The sequence below is a fragment of the Zea mays genome, chromosome 3 (genome assembly GCF_902167145.1).
Source record: "Zea mays cultivar B73 chromosome 3, Zm-B73-REFERENCE-NAM-5.0, whole genome shotgun sequence".
Lineage (NCBI taxonomy): Eukaryota > Viridiplantae > Streptophyta > Magnoliopsida > Poales > Poaceae > Zea > Zea mays.
This window is the reverse complement of record NC_050098.1, coordinates 184,153,589-184,172,993: the sequence shown is the minus strand read 5'-3', so window position 1 is coordinate 184,172,993 and position 19,405 is coordinate 184,153,589. Positions and strand designations below refer to the sequence as shown.

The following is a 19,405-nucleotide window of genomic DNA, read 5'->3' as shown; positions in this document are numbered from 1 at the left end:
CGCTGAAGCTTTTTTCGGCGGCATGACGAAGGTGATGCTTGCCGAAGGTGTTCAAAGCTCAAGAAATGGAAGTGAGTTCACCGGAGGTGGGCGCCAATGTTGGGGACTTGTTCTCAAATGCTATGAATTAAGAACAAGGCAACATAAAATGTTAAATATCAAAGCCCTTCGTCCTTCGGAACATTATTTCCCTTCGGATATAATGAATTTCGGACGAAGGTTGTGAAGGTCATACTTTCACAATCATAATAAAAAATGAGAGAGATTTATACACAAAACACGGAAAATAACATGATTACTTTGAACATTATTATTATTAATTTATTTCTATTTATCTTACTTATATAAACAACAACAAATTACAAATGTACCTTCGGCCTGAAGGAAAGTAAGGGTACAAGCGTGATGCTAATGCAAATGCCAAGTCAGCGTGAACAGTACGGGAGTACTGTTCATCTATTTATAGGCACGAGACGCAGCCCGTGTAAAATTACATTAATGCCCTTTACTTTTATCAATAACTCTATAGTAATTCTTCGAGGTCTAATTTGGCTTTTCATCTTTAAGTCGGTTCCTCTTTTCTGCTGTCATGCCGAAGCTTTTCTGCACATAGCTTCGTGATCGTTTCATCCTTCGTCATGATCATATTCCATTTCAGTCAAGCTTTGTCTTGACCATGCTCTTGTATACCCGCAACCTGATTCCGAAGATACCTGCTCGCATACTTGGAAAACATTGTCAAATCATGTTTTTGAGGACCTTCGGAAGCCGAAGACCCCCAACATTTTCTATTAGATAAGACCATCCCCTGTAAATATATATAAGATGGTCATGGCTGATTGAGCTATCTAACATTTAATTGATCAAAAATACATCTATTAGCATTTTTTCCCTATCTATATTGCTACTTGGCGTGTCTCTCAACACTACCGGAATCAATCGCTTCGCCGAGTGCCTGAAGCACTCGGCGAAGTCTTAAAAACACTCGGCAAAGGCTTTGCCGAGTGTAACACTCGGCAAAGAAGGCTCGGCAAACAGTGCATCGGCAAAGACTTCTTTGCCGAGTACTTTTTCTCGGGCACTCGGCAAATTTCTTTGCCGAGTGCCAGGGAGCACTCGGTAAAGAAAAGCGACCGTTACGGCGCCGGGTGACGGAGACGGCGGCTTTGCCGAGTGTCAACGGTGACACTCGGCAACAAAGATATCTGTGCCGAGTGTCTTCCTGGCAGCACTCGGCAAAGCCGCCTTCTTTGCCGAGTGCCAGTTGGGACACTCGGCAAAGAGCCCGCCAGGGAGGGTCCCCATGTCAGGCTCTTTGCCGAGTGTCTTAAGTGGCACTCGGCAAAGCCGACCTCTTTGCCGAGTGCCAGCGACATAACACTCGGCAAAGAACATAAGCTGATGCCCAGGTCTGTGCTCTTTGCCGAGTGTTATGACCCGGACACTCGGCAAAGAGCCTCTTTGCCGAGTGTAACACTCGGCAAAGTGACCAGTATATACCTTTTTTATTTGTTTTTTGTATTCCATCCACACAAACATAAGATATCACATATATATCACATATATACATCACAGATATCATCACAGACATAAATAGCCAACACAAACATAAAACCGTCACCACAAACATAAATATCCATCACAAACATAAGTGTTCAACACAAGTATCAAACACAAACATAAGTCTCAAACGTTGCAAGGTCTCACATAAGTATCAAACACAGACATAAGTTTTATACATAAGTTCTGAAGTCTAAAACAATGAAAACACAACACTCATGGAGGTGGGCGGTTTGACCGGGGCTGCGTTGGGCTGAACCCTTCCGGAGGGTTGTTGGATGCCGCTCCAGATTGGCCCTGCACAGATAAGAGATTGCATGTGTTATACCAGATGCATTACAAACATCTAACTACAATTTTGATACTCACAGGAGTGTGGAAGAGAGCAGGGTCAACTGGAGGGAACAATGGAGGTGGTGGAGCGATGCCCTGTGCGGCGCCAAGGCTCTGCATGTACTGGAACATCTCCGCCATCCTCTGATGATCTGCCCGGCGCTCTGCCTCCCGCTCTGCCATCATCCTCGCTTCCATCTCGTGACGTTCCCTCCTCTCTTCTTCTAGTTGGGTCTGTAATATTACAAGCCAACGTTATAGTAACTCAAAGACTAGGTATATAACTAAAGGAAGGACGAGTTACAGAAGCACTAACCTCGAGTTGCTGTATGCGAAGCTGTGAGCTGTCGTGCCGAGGTCAAATGGCTGGGCTCGAGCCCGTGCTCCTTGCTCTCACCTGAGACAGAGTGGGAGTGGAGGACGAGTCGATTGCCCCGTCGGCAATCCAGTACCGCCCATGTCTCTTGCCTCCTCCGACCCTCATGAGCACATCGGGGTCGATAGGCTCGGTGCTCGGATCATAGTCTGGGCCATGGACCTCCTGCGCCATGGCGGTGTAGTCATGGAGGCGGCTGTAGACGTCGGGGTTGGTGTAGGCCTCGGGCCCGTCATCCGGGTTGTAGGTGACGTCGGACGTCGCCTTACCCTTATGGGCCATAGCATAGGCCGAGAAGGTGGAACAAGGCCTGCCACCATGTGACGCCGACTGCAACGAAAACCAACGAGATAGTTAGAAATAATATCTAACTTAGTGCTATATATCTAAATAAAAAAGGTGGTGTACCCATGCTTCGGCATATTGGCCCAGGCTCCGGCTGCCTTGGTGGTGCGAGGGGCCTTGCATCTGCAAACGCCGTTCCCGGCTAGCTGTGTGCGCCTCGTCCCACTCAGCCGAACACCACCTATCCACCATCTGCTCCCAGCACAGAGGATGTGCGGCGCACCAATGTGGAATCACCTGCAAAGTAAACACATAAAGTGCATATCAGAAGATAAAATAAAATTCATGCATGGAGTACTGGTACCAAACATGCATGACTTTACCTGTAGGTACTGCTCCCTGGTCAACGACATGGTTCGGGCTTGAGGTTTGGTCACCTTCTCCCCAAGGACGGAGCCGTGGTAGGTGATGATGGCCTGGATGCGGGCCTCATAGTGCATGTCCACGACGAGCTTCTTATAGCACGTGGTGGCCACCACATCCGCCCTAGCCTCGTATCCAGCATCGCATCTAAAGAAATCCTGCATACAAAAACGATGTATCCATACATTATTTCAAGAATTTGCAACGAATACGACATATTTTATATTATACTAAGACTTACCCACAGCTCTTGCTTCACCCGCTCCGCCTTGTTATTGAATTCCCTGTCGTCCCGGTCTACTGCATCGGGGGCGACGGCGTAGTGGTCGAAGGTGAAGGCTGGGCCCGTCACTCCGGCGTACTCCACAAGTCCAGGGAAGTGTTCCCTGCACAGCAGGCCGAGGATGTTGTTGGGGGGCGACGATGACCCCCATCATAATCCAAAACCGTCCAAGACCTGTCCAAGTGATAAATAAAAAGTATTAGTTTATATTATGATTTTGAACACATAATATGAACAATAATGAAGAACATAAAGTTACATACCTCTCCCCTTCCGGCCGAATCAACGGCCGTCTGTCCCGAAGTATGGGACGCGGCGGGAGACTCGTGGGGCCTCGCAGGTAGATGCTCCTCGAACTAGAGCCGCCTGAACCTGAGGCGTCCTGCTGCTGGTCGTCGTCGTCCTGCTGCTGGTCGTCGTCGTCCTGAGGCGCCGCCTGCTGCTGCGCTGCCTGCTCTGCCTCGTGCTGCTGCGCTGCCTGCTCTGCATCGTCCGCCGTCCTACTCCTCCTCCCCCTCCTCCTCAGGAAACCGCCCACCATATTTGTCCAACAACCTGCAATTAAGAGTAAACAAATAAGCACATATAAAAAGATGTATTTAAAAACAGGTGCGAAATAAAAAGTCATATAGCATTACATCGATTAAAAATAATCTTCATATGTGTCGGGGTTAGCCGGATCATAACTCTCATCATGACTATCAAGCATTTCAATCTCAACACCATCGGAAGACGCAACCTCATCATTGCCTTCAAGGATTACTAAGTCATTATCATTTTGCACCTCATCATCCTCCTCATCAACAACCATTTCAATATCTACGTCCATTCCGATAGCTTCAGTTAAGTCTATCTCACATCGCCCTTCTAGCCCATCTTCTTGGAAGAACTCTCCATCATATGTGTCCGGGTCTAAGTTGTAATCTTCATCGTTAGGAACAGGTAACCTCCCATGCGGCGATACCTTATACACAACATCCCAACCCTTAAGATGTTCTTTCGTTTGACACGCATATGGGAGATAATACACTTGTGTGGCCTGTTGGGCCACGATATAGACATCGTCTCCTGCTAAGGTGGAATCTTGTCGAATTTTGACTATCCCAAGATTAGAATGTGTCCGTCTCGTCACTTGAGGGTCAAACCAATGACATTTGAATATCACTGGAGTAAGAGGTTTGAAACCATAAAAATTGAGCTCATATATTTCTTCAATTCGTCCAAAATAATCGACATTGTCAAGGCCCGGCGTAAAGACTCCAGAACACGTTGTTTTTCGATTGGGCCGACTTTGGTCGTAGTGTGTTGTGCGAAAACGGTATCCATTGACGTCCAAAATAATCGACATTGTCAAAGTATATTTTTATTTTTTTGATTTTGTCTCCCAAACTTTTTGTGGTATGTTCCTACACTATGTAGACCTACATGTATCATTTGTGGACAATTATAACATAGTTTTCAATCGTTAGTAGATTTAGTTCGTTTTTTTGAAATTCTTCGGAAAATTTAAATTTGAACTGCAGGTCACTCGAAACTTGGAAAACCGTGCATGAAAAAATGATATTCATGTTACTTAGCATAAGTTACGACCGATTTCAGATGCGTACCGGAAACTTCGAGCAACATGCTCACTAAACATGGTCGTCAACTTGGCATGCACATGTTTAAAAATTGTATAAAACACAAACAAAGTCAGAAAATCATGAAACTTGTCCACGTGTCATGATATCATATGTAGAGGCTGTGGTAAAAATTTTAGAATGTTTGGAGAAAGTTGTGAGACACTATGTGTAGAAACCTAAGAGGACTACACATGAAATCATAGAGTTTCAATGTGAATCTAGAAGGTTTCTACACATAGTGTCTCACAACTATCTCCAAACATTCTAAATTTTTTATCACAGCCTCTACATATGATATCATGACACGTGGACAAGTTTCATGATTTTCTGACTTTATTTGTGTTTTATACAATTTTTAAACATGTGCATGCCAAGTTGACAGCCATGTTTAGTGAGCATGTTGCTCGAAGTTTCCGGTACGCTTCTGAAATCGGTCGTAACTTATGCTAAGTAACATGAATATCATTTTTTCATGCACGGTTTTCCAAGTTTCGAGTGACCTGCAGTTCAAATTTGAATTTTCCGAAGAATTTCAAAAAAACGAACTAAATCTACTAACAATTGAAAACTATGTTATAATTGTCCACAAATGATACATGTAGGTCTACATAGTGTAGGAACATATCACAAAAAGTTTGGGAGACAAAATCCAAAAAATAAAAATATACTTTGCCGAGTGTCTGGATAAGACACTCGGCAAAGCTTCCTTTGTCGAGTGCCAGCTGCGTGGCACTCGGCAAAGAAGCATCTTTGCCGAGAGCCGACGGTTGGCACTCGGCAAATACTAACGGCCGTCAGCTTTGGGACGGCTGTTGACGGCTTTTTGCCGAGAGCTCCCTTTGCCGAGTGTTTGACACTCGGCAAACTCGTCTTTGCCGAGTGCTGTCCTCTGCCGAGTGTTCAGCACTCGGTAAAGAGTCTCTGTGCCGAGAGTCTGACTTTACCGAGGGCGGCTCTCGGCAAAGCCTTCTTTGCCGAGTGCCCGACAAAAGGCACTCGGCAAAGAATCCAACACTCGGCAAAGACTCGGATTCCGGTAGTGCAATGAGATCTTTGCTGTTCTAGATAATCTTGTTGATAACGGATCCCAGCCCCAAGCGCTCAAAATCGAATGCCTGGGAACGCTGGCTGGTGTCAAACTTGCCTGGCGCTCGAAACCAAACAGCCCCTCCCTGCGTTCATGATCAGGGTGTCGCTCACGGATACGCTAGTCCTCGTCGGTGTATGATCCGAGGCATCGACGCTTTGGCTCGCTGCAAATCTGCTAGTGGCAAAGGCGCATGCAAATATAAAAGCTTCAGGTACGTACGATTTTGATGCATGGATGGAGGCTGTTTCAAAATGAACAAAAAAAAAGTCTTCTAGTACTAATTCCAGGTTTACGTAAAATGAACGATGCTATAGTCCATGCATGCACGGGTGTGATTCACGCGCTCACCAGTCACAGTCATCATCTGCGTTAAGTGACAGCAACCAAGGAGTAGGTATAGCCTCTACAAATGTCTTTCACTCGTGTTCTGCGTACGTAAGTAGGCACCACTGGCACTAGATGGCTGCTGTATAATTGATGTAAATACTGCAATGGTATTTTTTTTTTAAAAAAAATCTTAAGTCGTTCTGGTCCTTTTCAGTGTTAGGAGTAGTACCAATGGTGTGACATGCGAAGAAGAGGATCCCTTCTCGAAGCAAGATTGACAACTAACATGGCGCCTATGGCTGCCAGTTGCCACCGTGCTACGACGACACAGCTTTAGTGAAAAAAAAATCGTAGGAAATTTGCTGCAATTTAACGGACATCTGTCCAATGTCATGCACCGCATATAGTTTAGGGTTTATTGGTTTGAAAGCATAGATTAACAAAGTGAGCCAAGTATTCTGTTCACACCGATCGAAGAAACGGTATGGGAAAAAAAAGGTCGCACAACAAAGGAAGTTTCTTCCGATCCAGAAAGAACTTGAATAGGCCCAATGTAGTGGATATCTCTTGTGAAGACTGGCTGACTATACAGGCACGACCATTCAATAACGATGCCAATGAAATTTTGTTTCGGTTTTGAGAGTTAATTGTAAAAAGAAAACTATACTTTGCAATACAAGCCTGTCACTGTTGGTTACAGGTAACTGATAGAGCTGAAGTATTTGATTTTTGGGGGTAAAAGTGGATACAGATACCATCATCCGAAACAACTAGTCAAGAACCAACAAAACCGCCGGCATAAGTCTGCGACGACAGAATATGTGCAAGTCTCTCCAGAAATATGTGCTACTTACAAAATTGAGAAGGAAAAGTACGGCTTGGGTCTGGGGAGTAAGCAAAGCACAGCTGCACAAGGCATCATGCATGCGCAGGTCAAGTCTAGGAAGTAGTAGTTCAGGAGTAGTTGTTCAGCATCAGAACAATCTTACGGTGGTACGGTGCCATCATCAACGGTGACAATCTTACAGTTGTGACAGAAAAATCACGCATGAGTCAGAAAACATCCCAGTCCCCTGACTGTGTCAACTCAGGCACGTATATAAAGGGCATTTGTATTGCACTTGTTGCAATCATCGCAGGGTCGACTCATCTCTAGCTAGCTAGTAGCTAATAGCTGCTAGTTTTCCATGCATGTCTTGCAGCTAGCTGTGCCAAGTGCAGACACTGAGCGTTTGCGCTGCGGCCTTGCAGAACTCTAGTTCTCCAGCATGCCGCGCTCTTGGATGATCCTACTGCTAGTTTTGTGTTCCGCTGCAGTCCTCGCTCAAGCTGCTACTGTGGAGCATACCTTCAATGTACTCTCTCTCGCTCTCGCTCTCGCTCTCGTCACGGTTTTGTTTTTCAGTTTATTAGACCCTCATCCCAGTTATAATTAGCTTGTCAATATAACTGCACGGATCTGCGTATATGAGCATTATTCCTAGCCCTGCACCTGACACATATCAAACTGTCAGATAAACTAACTGAAGGTCTGCAGGTCGCGCATCTATCTCATCTCATATAGCATGGTATTTATCCTTCAATTTTTCAGGTGGCGACGATATCCTGGCCGCGCATCTGCCAGCCGGGGAATGTAAGCATCACGGCGGTGGACGGAGTACCCGGTCCCGTGATCGAAGCCAACGAAGGCGACACGGTGCTGGTCCACGTCATCAACCACTCTCCGCTCAACGTTACAGTCCACTGGTACGCACACACGTTATTATATTACAGTAGCTGAACAGCCATGTCCATGCATGGTTTCAACACAAACGATCACTGCTTGCCGCCGCCCGAATCACGCACCATATATGATCATGCACGCAGGCACGGCGTCTTCCAGCTGGGCACGCCGTGGGCGGACGGCCCGTCGATGGTGACGCAGTGCCCCATCTGCCCGGGCCACCGCTACACGTACAGGTTCCGCATCACGGGGCAGGAGGGCACGCTGTGGTGGCACGCGCACAGCTCCCTCTTGCGCGCCACGGTGTACGGCGCCCTCATCATCCGCCCGAGCAGCGGGAGCGCCTACCCCTTCCCGGCGCCGGACGAGGAAAAGACCGTCCTTCTCGGCGAGTGGTGGAACGCCGAGACCGTCCCTCTCACCAACCCAGTCGCCGACGCGTACACAATCAACGGAAGGCCCGGTGATTCTTACAGCTGCGAGACGACGGCGAAGCGTAAGTGCTGGACGGCCGGGCTAATCGTCTGTATGCGCGTGCGCGGTGTGTCCATCGTCGGTCGAGAGTTCACTGAGAGTACGTACGTACATTCGATCCGCGCATGCAGGAATCGAGAAGTTCGAGGTGCGTCATGACTCCACCTACATGCTGCGGATTATCAACGCTGCGCTCAACACGGCGTTCTTCCTCAAGGTGGCAGGGCACACGTTCACCGTCGTGGCGGCGGACGCCAGCTACACCACGCAGTACGAGACGGACGTGATCGTCATCGCGCCGGGACAGACCGTCGACGCGCTCATGGTGGCCAACGCGTCCCCTGGCCCTGGCCGCTACTACATGGCGATCTCCTCGTACCAGAGCGCGGCCCCCCTGCGCCCAGGGAGCTACAACGCTAACATCACCACGGCCGTCGTGGAGTACGTCGGAGCGGCGGCGTCGGCCGGCCAGCAGGCGCCGACGCCGGCGCTGCCCGAGATGCCGGAGGTGAACGACACGGCCACGGCCAACCGGTTCTACACCGGCATGACGGCGCTCGTCCGCCCAGGCAGGCGGACCGTGCCGCTCGCCGTCGACACCCGCATGTTCGTCACGATCGGGCTGGGCTTCGTCTCCTGCGACCAGGACCAGGCTCCGTGCCCGGTCGTCGCGAGCATGAACAACCAGTCTTTCAAGCTCCCAGACGCAGACACCATGTCGATGCTGGACGCGCGGTACCGGGACACGCCGGACGGCGTGTACACGAGGGACTTCCCCGACCAGCCGCCCGTGGCGTTCGACTACACGAACCAGACGGAGCGGCTGCTGCTGGGCGGCGTCGCCGCGGCGCTGCTGTTCCCGGGACCGCAGTCCACGAAGGTGAGGACGCTGGCGTACAACGCGACGGTGGAGGTGGTGCTGCAGAACACGGCGCTGGTGGGGCGCGAGAGCCACCCGATGCACCTGCACGGGTTCAATTTCTTCGTCGTCGCGCAGGGGTTCGGCAACTACGACACGGCCGCGAAGCAGCACTTCAACCTCGTCAACCCGCAGGAGCGGAACACCATCGCGGTGCCGACCGGCGGGTGGGCCGTGATCCGCTTCGTAGCGGATAACCCAGGTAAAAAAAAAAAAAACTCATCTTGTTCCCTACTTCGATTCGATCGTTTTGCACCTGACGTTTGCACGTATTTTACGACGGGGCGGGTACGGGATAGTTTAAACTTGACTCAGCAACATATACATCAGCGTTGCATGGCCGGCGGCCGCAACTGAATTGGTGTAACACTTGTATAAACAAAGTCGTGTAGTGGTTGGCCTCACGCTGAGATCAGAATTTGGAGACAAGGTTGTACTCATGAAAATTGTGAACTAAATGGCCATTATAGAAAATGAAAAGGAAGAAACAGGGATTGCATTGGGAAAAACAGCAGCATCTGGATTGGGAGGCGGCGGCGGCGGCGGCGGCCCACTAACGTTTTAGATAAGGCAGAAAAGAATTTGGGGCCTACGGCTAGACTGGTCCACCCCGAGGATGATGTGTGTAGAAGGCGCAATCACGTTTCTTTTCTTTTTAGATTTAGGCTAGATAGAATCGTGTGTTTCTTTATTCGAGAGTGCTGCTAGTAATGCTTTTGTCACGCCAAGAAATTCTTTAATTTGGTTCCAGGAATGTTAGCTTAATACTTCGTATATATACGGTTTCTGAAATTTGGAGGGACGAAATACGTACGTACTGACATGTGACATGCTTCAAAACTTGGGTGTGCACTGTAGGAATGTGGTTCATGCACTGCCACATCGACGCTCACCTTTCCATCGGCCTGGCGATGGTGTTCGAGGTGGAGGACGGGCCGAACACAACGCTGCCGGCGCCACCGCCGGACCTCCCGCGATGCTGATGAGCCTGTCCCGGTGTGGCGCGCGGTGCACGTACGTGTGCCGTTTATGTTTCAGCCACGGAACCAACTGCATATTATCACGATTTGAGTTTGCGATTGTTCGAGTGATGAAAGTGTAAACTACAGCCAGTACGATGTTCTTTTGCAGCACCTTTTGTTTTCTATTAATTGAATGTGATCCCTGATTGTTTTTGGACATGGAATGTTTAAATTGAAAACAGATTCAGTTGCAATTACATAAGCTGAACCAAATACAACTATAGGTGGTGTTTGATTTACGGAGGCTATTTTTTAGTCCCTCCATTTTAGATTCGAAAGTCCCTAAATTGCCAAACATATGGACTAAAATAGAATAATCTTGTGTTTGTCAAATTAGAGACTAAAAATTAGTCACTAGAAACCAAACACCCCAAAACCTTCAACTATTCAAACTAGAACATCCTCCACCTAATCCAACCTAGTTTTAGACTCACATGTGGTAACAAGGGCCACAAGTGACCCTCTCTTGCCACCATGGCAGTAAGGTTTAGAGTAAAGTTACACCTTTCTTATCCTGTGTGATGTACGATGGTCATCGTAGACGATATGGTTGAAGCTCGACGGTATATGTCAACATGAGAGAGAGGAGGAAGATGAGATGCAGAGGCCGACAGTATGCCACTATACCCCACTACAACATGCACCCAAAACCGAGTTGGATTGGATTAAGGGGCTACTTTTATTGGCTTGGATTCTTAAACGTGGTATGTTGCTTTTTTTAGGGAGGGTACATACAATCAGAATCTTCAAACTTCAACTTGCATGGAAATTTGATTTTCAACGCCTACGAAAACGAGTGCTTGAAGCCTTCTAAGCGTTGAAACATAACAGATTTGATCTTCTAACTGATTTTCCATGGTGGCTTTATGTTTCCTAAAATTGATAAAATAAGTAACTCAGTCTTAAAACTTCATAACTAACTAATATATTTAAAATTCGTAAACTAGTACGAGAGTGCTGAAACAATAGGAACACAGAGATTTTTTTTTCTGAACTCCTCGATTGTGTGGATGATGAACTCACTTCCTCAATTTTCTTTGAAGAATCGTTCCTTGGTTAATTCGACAGAGAAGTTTAGCCAAGTACTTTTTTATCAGAAATTCAGAACAGATGTCGCCGCAAGTTTGGATTTGGTGTGCGGCTTGCCCTGCCCCGGAGAGGGAGGGAGCGAGGTGGGGGAAGATGCACAGGCTGAATTGACAAATCATGAAGGAACAAATAAAATGCGACGGATCAAAAAAGGAACAAAATGTGTTCATTCTTGAAACAGACGGGGCGGGCCTTGTATTCTGGTGAATTCAAGGTTGCCATACCGCATCTCCAGCGCATACATACTTACTTGGATTATGTTTTAAAGAAAGAAAAAAAAGGAGCAAGATACATCTGATTGTTCCTTCTCCAGGCAACCGTACGTACACAGTGGACCGGGGCGCTGTGCGGCTGTGCTGTGCGCGGCCGTCAGGGTTGGTGCGCCGCTACCGGGAGAGCGCCGTCGTACAGCTGTCCTCTCACGATTCGCGGCTAGTGTCTCGGACGCATACGCACGGGGTATCCCCACAGGAAGGATGGACTTTGTGTTGAATTCTCTCTCGCCCGTATGCATAGACATCAAGGCGTTATCCCGTGAAGATAGGCTTCACACGGTGCACCACGCCACATGATTTTCAGGTCATTTTTTCCCCGTCTTTTGGCGCCATCTCGTGCGGTACAGATGTACACACACACCCTCCTTGTTTGCTATTGGCCCGTGATGCGTGACTGTTGTTGTAAATAAATGCGACACAAATAGGATCAATCACAGAGAAGACACAAATTTAACGTGGAAAACCCCTCCAAAGTGAAGGGGAAAAAACCACGGGCGCCGGCCGGCAACTTCTCACTATTTTTGGGTGGTTACAGATCGCAGGAGATTTACAATAGATATAGATATCTCCTGCGGCTTACAAAGATATTTATAGAGATGAAACCCTAAAACGACCCCCTTGTACAATAGATATAGATGAAACCCTAAACCCTAATACAATAGATATAGATATCTCCCGGCGACGGGCCTCCGCTTCGCTCGCCAACTTGGCCGCCTTCTTCAGAATTTGGATCACAAACTCAACAACTGTGATCACAACTTGTTGTGTGAGCATGGGGGGGGAGGGAGAGATTCTTTGCTTCACAAGGCTAGGCTGCGATAAGCTCTTTTAATCTTGCCCGCCGCCCTTTTTTGTTCACCGACTCCATACTCCATGTCCATGTAGTAGTAGATAAATTATAAATATACGCCTTCGTTCAGCTAGCTAGCCTAGTACAACTACTAGAATATCTTCCACAGCACATCAATGCCAAATGTCACAACGAGTCCAAATCCGGCCGACCAAATGCCGGGGGAGTTTTGATTGAATTCTTTTTTGGAATAGACTATTGTCTAGATAATAGCTAAGCTCCACGCGTTTGGACCCTCACATCACAGGCTGATGCTAGGGTTTACCCGGTTCAGGCGTTCAGCTTCGGAGCTGCTTTTCTTGACCCCGGGAAGGCGATATGGAGGCACGCGATTAGCTATCCTCGCAACAATGGTGCCCAGAAAATTAGAAAACTAAAAAAAAATCTCCGTTTGCGTTTGCGTTTGTGTGCAGAGGCAAAACACCTGATTATTCGATTGCCTCTGACGGAAACGCCACCGCGAGACGTGTCACCAGATGTGGCCACTCGACGACACGTACTGCTCCATTGGATCGGCCACGGATTTGATTTGACGCTGCAAAACGGATCGGAGCTAGCGTGCGTCAACATTGCTGACGGTCGGATTAGTGGGGGGCGATGTGGCACTGATTTCCCCTGTCATTTCGATCAGCACTAACACCTCGCTTCACTTTGGCTTAAAAGGAGCGGCGTGTGTGAAGAGACAAGCCAGCCAGCCAGGCTTTGTGTCGCGGTCAAGGAAATTGGGCCATATACACGGGGATCCTATCCAAGTCATTCCTCCAGAACTCGCCGAAAGCCTCGGGTAGTATATATACTTGTCGTGCTCCTTTGGATCGCGCTACACATGTCGCACGCGCGCACACTGAAATAGCTGTGCCTCTGGCTGCTTCGTCTTCCTCCCCTTCCTTGTCCTCTGCCTCTGCTGCACTCTGCTCCACCCCCTTTTTTCTTTCCCCCATCCATGGTGCAGCTTTTGCCGGCGCTGGTGGCGCTCGCCCTTCTCCTCGTCAGACCGGTGGCGGATGCGGCGATGGCTAAATACACGTTCACAGTAACTCTCTCTCTCTCTCTCTCTCTGTGTGTGTGTGTGTGTGTGTGTGTGTCTCTCTCTCTTCCATCTCCATGCAGAGTCGTATCGTATTCGATCAGTCTCATCTGGTAGAATTCTCCAAACTGAAGTTTTCCGCAAGACGAGTAGACCACCAACTTGTCTCACTCAGTCGCGTTTCCATGAAAGAACAAGCTGTTAGGCGCGCGAGCGAGGTACACTCCAGCTAGCCTAGCTCATCATGAATTCAGCGTCAGGTTAGCCAACCAAAGCCGGACAAAACTGGAGAAACCGTACGCCTAGAAACCCTGAACTCGCTGCTAGTAGTTGGGAGGGTTCAGTTGCTAGGATTTGATAGGAACATCCTTGTCTGCAATGCATGCACAGCACAGCAGAGCACGGGCCCCCTAGCTCGCGAACGACGCCATGGCCCATGGTTATCTTTCCTTTTCGAGGGACACGCATTTTTTTCCTCCCCGCGTGTTTATATTAAAACGGCATCTGTGCTTATCTGTAATGTGTTGCTATAAATTAGGTGGGGAGCATGCAGATCAGTCAGCTGTGCAGCAGCACCAGCATTATTGCGGTGAACGGGCAGCTGCCGGGCCCGTCGATAGAAGTGAACGAAGGCGACGATGTCGTCGTCAAGGTCGTCAACAACTCGCCGTACAACGTGACCATCCACTGGTAAGTGGTAACTCCTACTACTACTACTGCCACTTGAGCAAAAAAAAAAAAAAAAAGAAGAAGAAGAAGAAGCAGGGCAGGGCAGGCCTGCATACTGGTTTGCTATGAGTCGTTTGCTCTCTTTAGACACATCCTGTGACATCAAAGAAGGTGCCGTAAGGAACCTGCCATCCCAGCGTTTTATTGGATCACTGGTGAGATGGTTTTGATAGGTTTATCTCTGCCCTTCCTTAGCCTCCACCCGGAAGCCGAAAGTGAAGCCTCTGATTAGGACGTCTTACCTGTCGAAACATAGCCTGTAACTGTATCTGTATGGATGCCCATCCAAATATTCGCCAAGTGTTTAAAACAGAGTGAATCCAAAAAGGAGAGTGTGCCATATAAAACTCCACTTAGGACACTCGGTACTTCGGTAGTGGCTTAGCGTCAGAATCACCAAGAAAGGTAACGGAGGTTAGTCTAGACTGACAGCGCCAGTAATTATGAGCACCCCGGCCCGTTAATAATAAAGAACGATCTGCACGCGGTTTCCACACCGTCTTTTGGACCTGAAAGCTACGGCAGTGGTCTCTATTCGGCATGGCACCAGCTCCACTTGAGTCTGAAACTTTGAATCTCCAGTGATGGCCTAACCTGACACTTCGGGCGCTTGGCTTGCTGCGAGAATTGACAGGCATGGTGTGCTCCAGCTCATGACCCCGTGGGCGGACGGCCCGAGCATGGTGACGCAGTGCCCCATCCAGCCCAGCAGCTCCTACACGTACCGGTTCAGCGTGCCGGGGCAGGAGGGCACGCTGTGGTGGCACGCGCACTCCTCCTTCCTCCGCGCCACGGTGTACGGCGCCTTCATCATCCGCCCGAGGCGCGGCAACGCCTACCCTTTCCCGGCGCCGGACAAGGAGGTCCCCATCGTGCTCGGTAATCGCTGCCGCTCGTGCATAGTATCTAATAGCCTGTTGTTTGTTGATCGAGGACACAAAGAAGAGTCTGACGTTTTCTTGTCTCTGGATGAGGCTGTCGTCATGAGCAGGCGAGTGGTGGAACCGCAATGTAGTCGACGTCGAGAGCGACGCCATCTTGGCCGGTCAGCTTCCCGCCCAGTCCGACGCGTTCACAGTTAACGGCAAAACCGGCCTGCTGTACCAGTGCGCGAGTACGTGTGCATCGCGTCATCGTCGATCACTTTTGGTGAAACTGTAAATTGCAGGTAGTGACAGAGAGATTGTGTACTATACAGACGAGACGTTCACGGCGGTGGTGGAGCCCAGCACGAGGGTGCTCCTCCGGGTCGTCAACGCCGGCCTCAACTCGCACCTCTTCTTCAAGCTGGCCGGCCACAACTTCACCGTCGTCGCCGTGGACGCGGGCTACACCTCCAACCTCAACACGGACACGCTCGTGCTCGCGCCGGGCCAGACCGTGGACGCGCTCGTCACCACCGCCGCCGCGCCCGGGAGCTACTACATGGCGGTGCTGGCGCACGACACCATGAGCCCGCTCGCGTTCGCGGCGTCGGACACGACCACCGCCACCGCGATCCTCCAGTACAACGGCACGTCGTCCACCAACCCGCCCGCGATGCCCGCCATGCCGTCCAGCTCCGACTCCGGGACGGCCAACGCCTTCTACTTCGGGCTGAGGGGCCTGGGCGCGCCCGCGGTGCCGGCGCCGGTGGACGTGAGCATGACCATCGAGCTGGGCCTCGGCCAGCTGCCCTGCGACCCGTCGCAGACCAGGTGCAACGGGACCGCGGCCGCCGCCGCGATGAACGGCGTCTCGTTCCGCCTCCCGTCCCCCGAGACGTCTCTCCTCGGGGCGCACGTCGACGGCGTCGCGGGGGTCTTCACGGCAGATTTCCCGGACGGTCCGCCGCCGAGCGGCACGGCGATGTCGGTGGGGACCAAGCTCAAGAAGCTCAGCTACAACTCGGTGGTGGAGATCGTGCTGCAGAACCCGGCGGCCGTCCCGACGGAGAACCACCCGATCCACCTCCACGGCTTCAACTTCTTCGTGCTGGCGCAGGGGATGGGTACCTTCGCCCCGGGAAGCGTGGCCTACAACCTGGTGGACCCGGTGGCCCGCAACACCATCGCCGTGCCTGGCGGTGGCTGGGCTGTCATACGCTTCGTCGCCAACAATCCAGGTAGGAATATGACATACTCCCATTCTTCTTTCTGTAGATTCAGCCTACAAAGATACATGGGCCCACCGTTACATTTTGGGCCTAACGAAATTTTGGACTCAACGCAGGCATGTGGTTCTTTCACTGCCACCTGGACCCGCACGTGCCTATGGGCCTGGGCATGGTGTTCCAGGTGGACAGCGGGACGACGCCCGGCTCCACGCTCCCTACGCCGCCGGGGGATTGGGTGGGAGTATGCGACGCGCAGCACTACGCGGCCGCGGCGGCGGTAGCAGCAGCGCCGGTGCCAGTTCCGGCCCCAGCCCCAGTCCCAGCACCAATCCTAGCGCCAGCACCAGCAGAATCGCCGTTGCCACCTCCGCGCGCGGTGGACCACAAGCCGTCGCCCAACCTTCCTCAGCGCAGGGAGCACACGGGTACCTCTAATTCCGCTGCTGGACGGAGAGCTAAGGGGCACCTCGCTTGTTTCTTGTGTTCTGTCCTCCTTTTCTTTCTTCTTCGTCAACACAAGGCCTAGCTCATGGGAAGCTTTGGCGTGATACCCGCGCAGAATCTGCAGTTTTGTTCGTTCGTGTAAGTAATATGAAATTGTTTTTTCTTTAAATCTTTTATACACGTGTATATGGATTTATATTCTGATGTAATTGTGTGACCTTTTCCTTCTCCACGTGGGAAGTTGTGCATAGCAAAGTTCATGTTTAGGGTTTATTGGCTCTCTGTATTCATGATAGACATTGATACAAAGTAATATCATACACTACGGTTTGATTTGAAAGCATAGCGTATACTTGAATTAAAGTTAAAGATTGTAACATTTATTTTTCTATTTTGGCGTTAGCAGAGCAACGTAAGCATGATTGTTTCGGTATGATCGAGTCTAGCTAGACCAGTTCTTTTCCTACAATAGGGGTATGGTTAGGAGCAACTGGAACGCAGGAGAATTGGAGGCTGGTTTGGTGACCACAGAGATCCCAAGGGAATTCCTTCCAAGAATCCTCTCCAATTCCTTGGTTACCATTGAATACCAAGGAGATTCTTATCCCCTCACATCAATAGTTTCAAGTCGCCCGACTAGCTAGTCGAGACACCTGGACGACTAGGCGACTAATCACGATTAGTCGACGATTAGGTCGACTAATCGGGTCCTAGTCGACTTGGTCGTCCCTACTGACCCTCCTGCATATTTACAGGTACAGGACCTATATATATAATTATATATATGTGTAATAATGTAATATTGATATATATGCATAGCATATAGCAATATAGCATATAGGAGGCAATATCAAAGTAACCAAATTACCAAACAAAACAAATATGAATAATAGAACAGTAGAACTGGACAAAATGGAGACTGGAGAGTGGACAATTCATATTTCAGAACATCATAGAAATTCAGATTTCAGAATTCAGACTTACTAGTATATAAATGCCAAGTAGGCAAGTACATAATAGAACTACAGACTTACTATTGACCTAAAGCAGTAGAGCCTCATCCAATTGAAAAGCAGCATCACTAGCAGCCCCTCCACCTGACTCAGATTCTTCTTCCTCATCCACTTCTCCTTGAGTTTGTACTGACTGTTCAGCTGGATGATCACTACCATCTTCATCATCATGATAACTACCATCTTCTTCTCCAACATCTTGAGTATTCCTTGGACGCTTCCTAGTTCGAACATAGGTCCTTGGATGAGGCTGAGAATGAGAAGAAGAGGTCCCCCTAACCAGACCACCAGCAGTACATTTCGGCCCCGGAGACCCTCTGTTGCACCCAATGCTTCATCAACAGCAGCCCAAAGAGTACCACTATCAGATTCCTGATCAACCCATTCATTTTCCCATTGAAACTAAAAAGTATCAACAGAAGCTAAAAAGTACCTCACTTGAAGCATCAACAGAAGCTAAAAAGTAGGTCCCTGCCGGACTGTTTACTAGAAAATTGATCAAGTGACGGTGTGCTGTGTCGGTCCACCCATCGGACATAAGCGTGCAACCATATTCCCTCCAAGACGCTTCATGCTTCGACCTCAACTCAGATGTTCTCTTAACAGCCCTCTCAAGCCAAGGCACCCTAGCTTCATGGTATGATGGACCACGATATCCAGGACCATATTGCCCAATAGACTCCAACATAATCTCCCAACTTCTTGACTTGACGACATGCAATGGTATCTTATTTTCATAAAGAAAGTCAGCTACATGGTCGTCAACTATTTGTTTAGCTTCTTTTCCCTTTTTTGTGCAATGCTCTAGAGTGGATTGAGACGTTTTGGATTTGTGCCTCTCTGCAACTACCTCTTCTGGTGTCTTGCAGAGCATGAAAGCAATCGACTTTGAAGGCTTCTGAGTAATTGGTTTTGTTGCTGCAGAAACAACAAACGATGTCATGGTACTCTGAGCACTTCTCTTCTTAGCTTGCTTGCATTTTGTCCCAGAACTAGGTTCTGCAGCTGCAAACTCTTCAGTTGCATCTTCTTCTTCATCTACATTGATCAAAGGAAGAGCCCTTGAATTCATTCTAAGATAAGCAAGCATTTCCTTTGACACCAATTCCGGAACACTTGCACATTTAACTGTGTCACCAAATCCACCAGCAAGGTGCTGTTTGAACCGCTTTATTCCTGCAGGGACTATCTTCTGACAGAAAATACATTGCACAAAATCTTTCTTTGTGGGATCTGGCCACCATCCATAATTCCATCCAGGGTCTTATGATCGAGCCTTCCTTTTAGAATCAATAGCTTGTGCAGCCAGAGCAGGGGTGTCACACCGGGTTTTAGGGGCACCAAGACCCGGGCGCGAACATAATCACCAGGTGTGCTGGGACCAAGTCTCACACATATGATGAATCATGGCACATGATCGAATGTCACATATTTACTACATAATAT

At 49.1% G+C, this 19,405-nt stretch overlaps 2 protein-coding genes across 3 annotated transcripts; both read left to right on the top strand.

Moving 5' to 3' along the window:
* The first annotated feature begins 7,425 nt into the window (after positions 1–7,425).
* LOC103651008 (laccase-6-like) lies at positions 7,426–10,634 on the top strand. Of its 2 annotated transcripts, XM_020550426.2 has the most exons (6): positions 7,426–7,654; positions 7,891–8,045; positions 8,166–8,518; positions 8,628–8,644; positions 8,714–9,617; positions 10,274–10,634. In XM_020550426.2, the coding sequence occupies exons 1-6, from the start codon at positions 7,568–7,570 to the stop codon at positions 10,396–10,398; spliced, it is 1,641 nt and encodes a 546-aa protein (XP_020406015.1). In that variant the 5' UTR covers positions 7,426–7,567; the 3' UTR covers positions 10,399–10,634. The 2 variants fall into 2 exon arrangements, with proteins under 2 accessions (XP_020406015.1, XP_008674822.1); XM_008676600.3 differs by having other exon boundaries at positions 8,628–9,617.
* Positions 10,635–13,507: 2,873 nt separating this feature from the next.
* LOC606456 (Laccase-7) lies at positions 13,508–17,286 on the top strand. The gene is made up of 6 exons (NM_001112319.1): positions 13,508–13,684; positions 14,217–14,368; positions 15,042–15,286; positions 15,399–15,521; positions 15,606–16,511; positions 16,619–17,286. Exons 1-6 carry the CDS (start codon positions 13,595–13,597, stop codon positions 17,026–17,028), a joined length of 1,926 nt encoding a protein of 641 aa, NP_001105789.1. The 5' UTR covers positions 13,508–13,594; the 3' UTR covers positions 17,029–17,286.
* Positions 17,287–19,405: the final 2,119 nt, after the last annotated feature.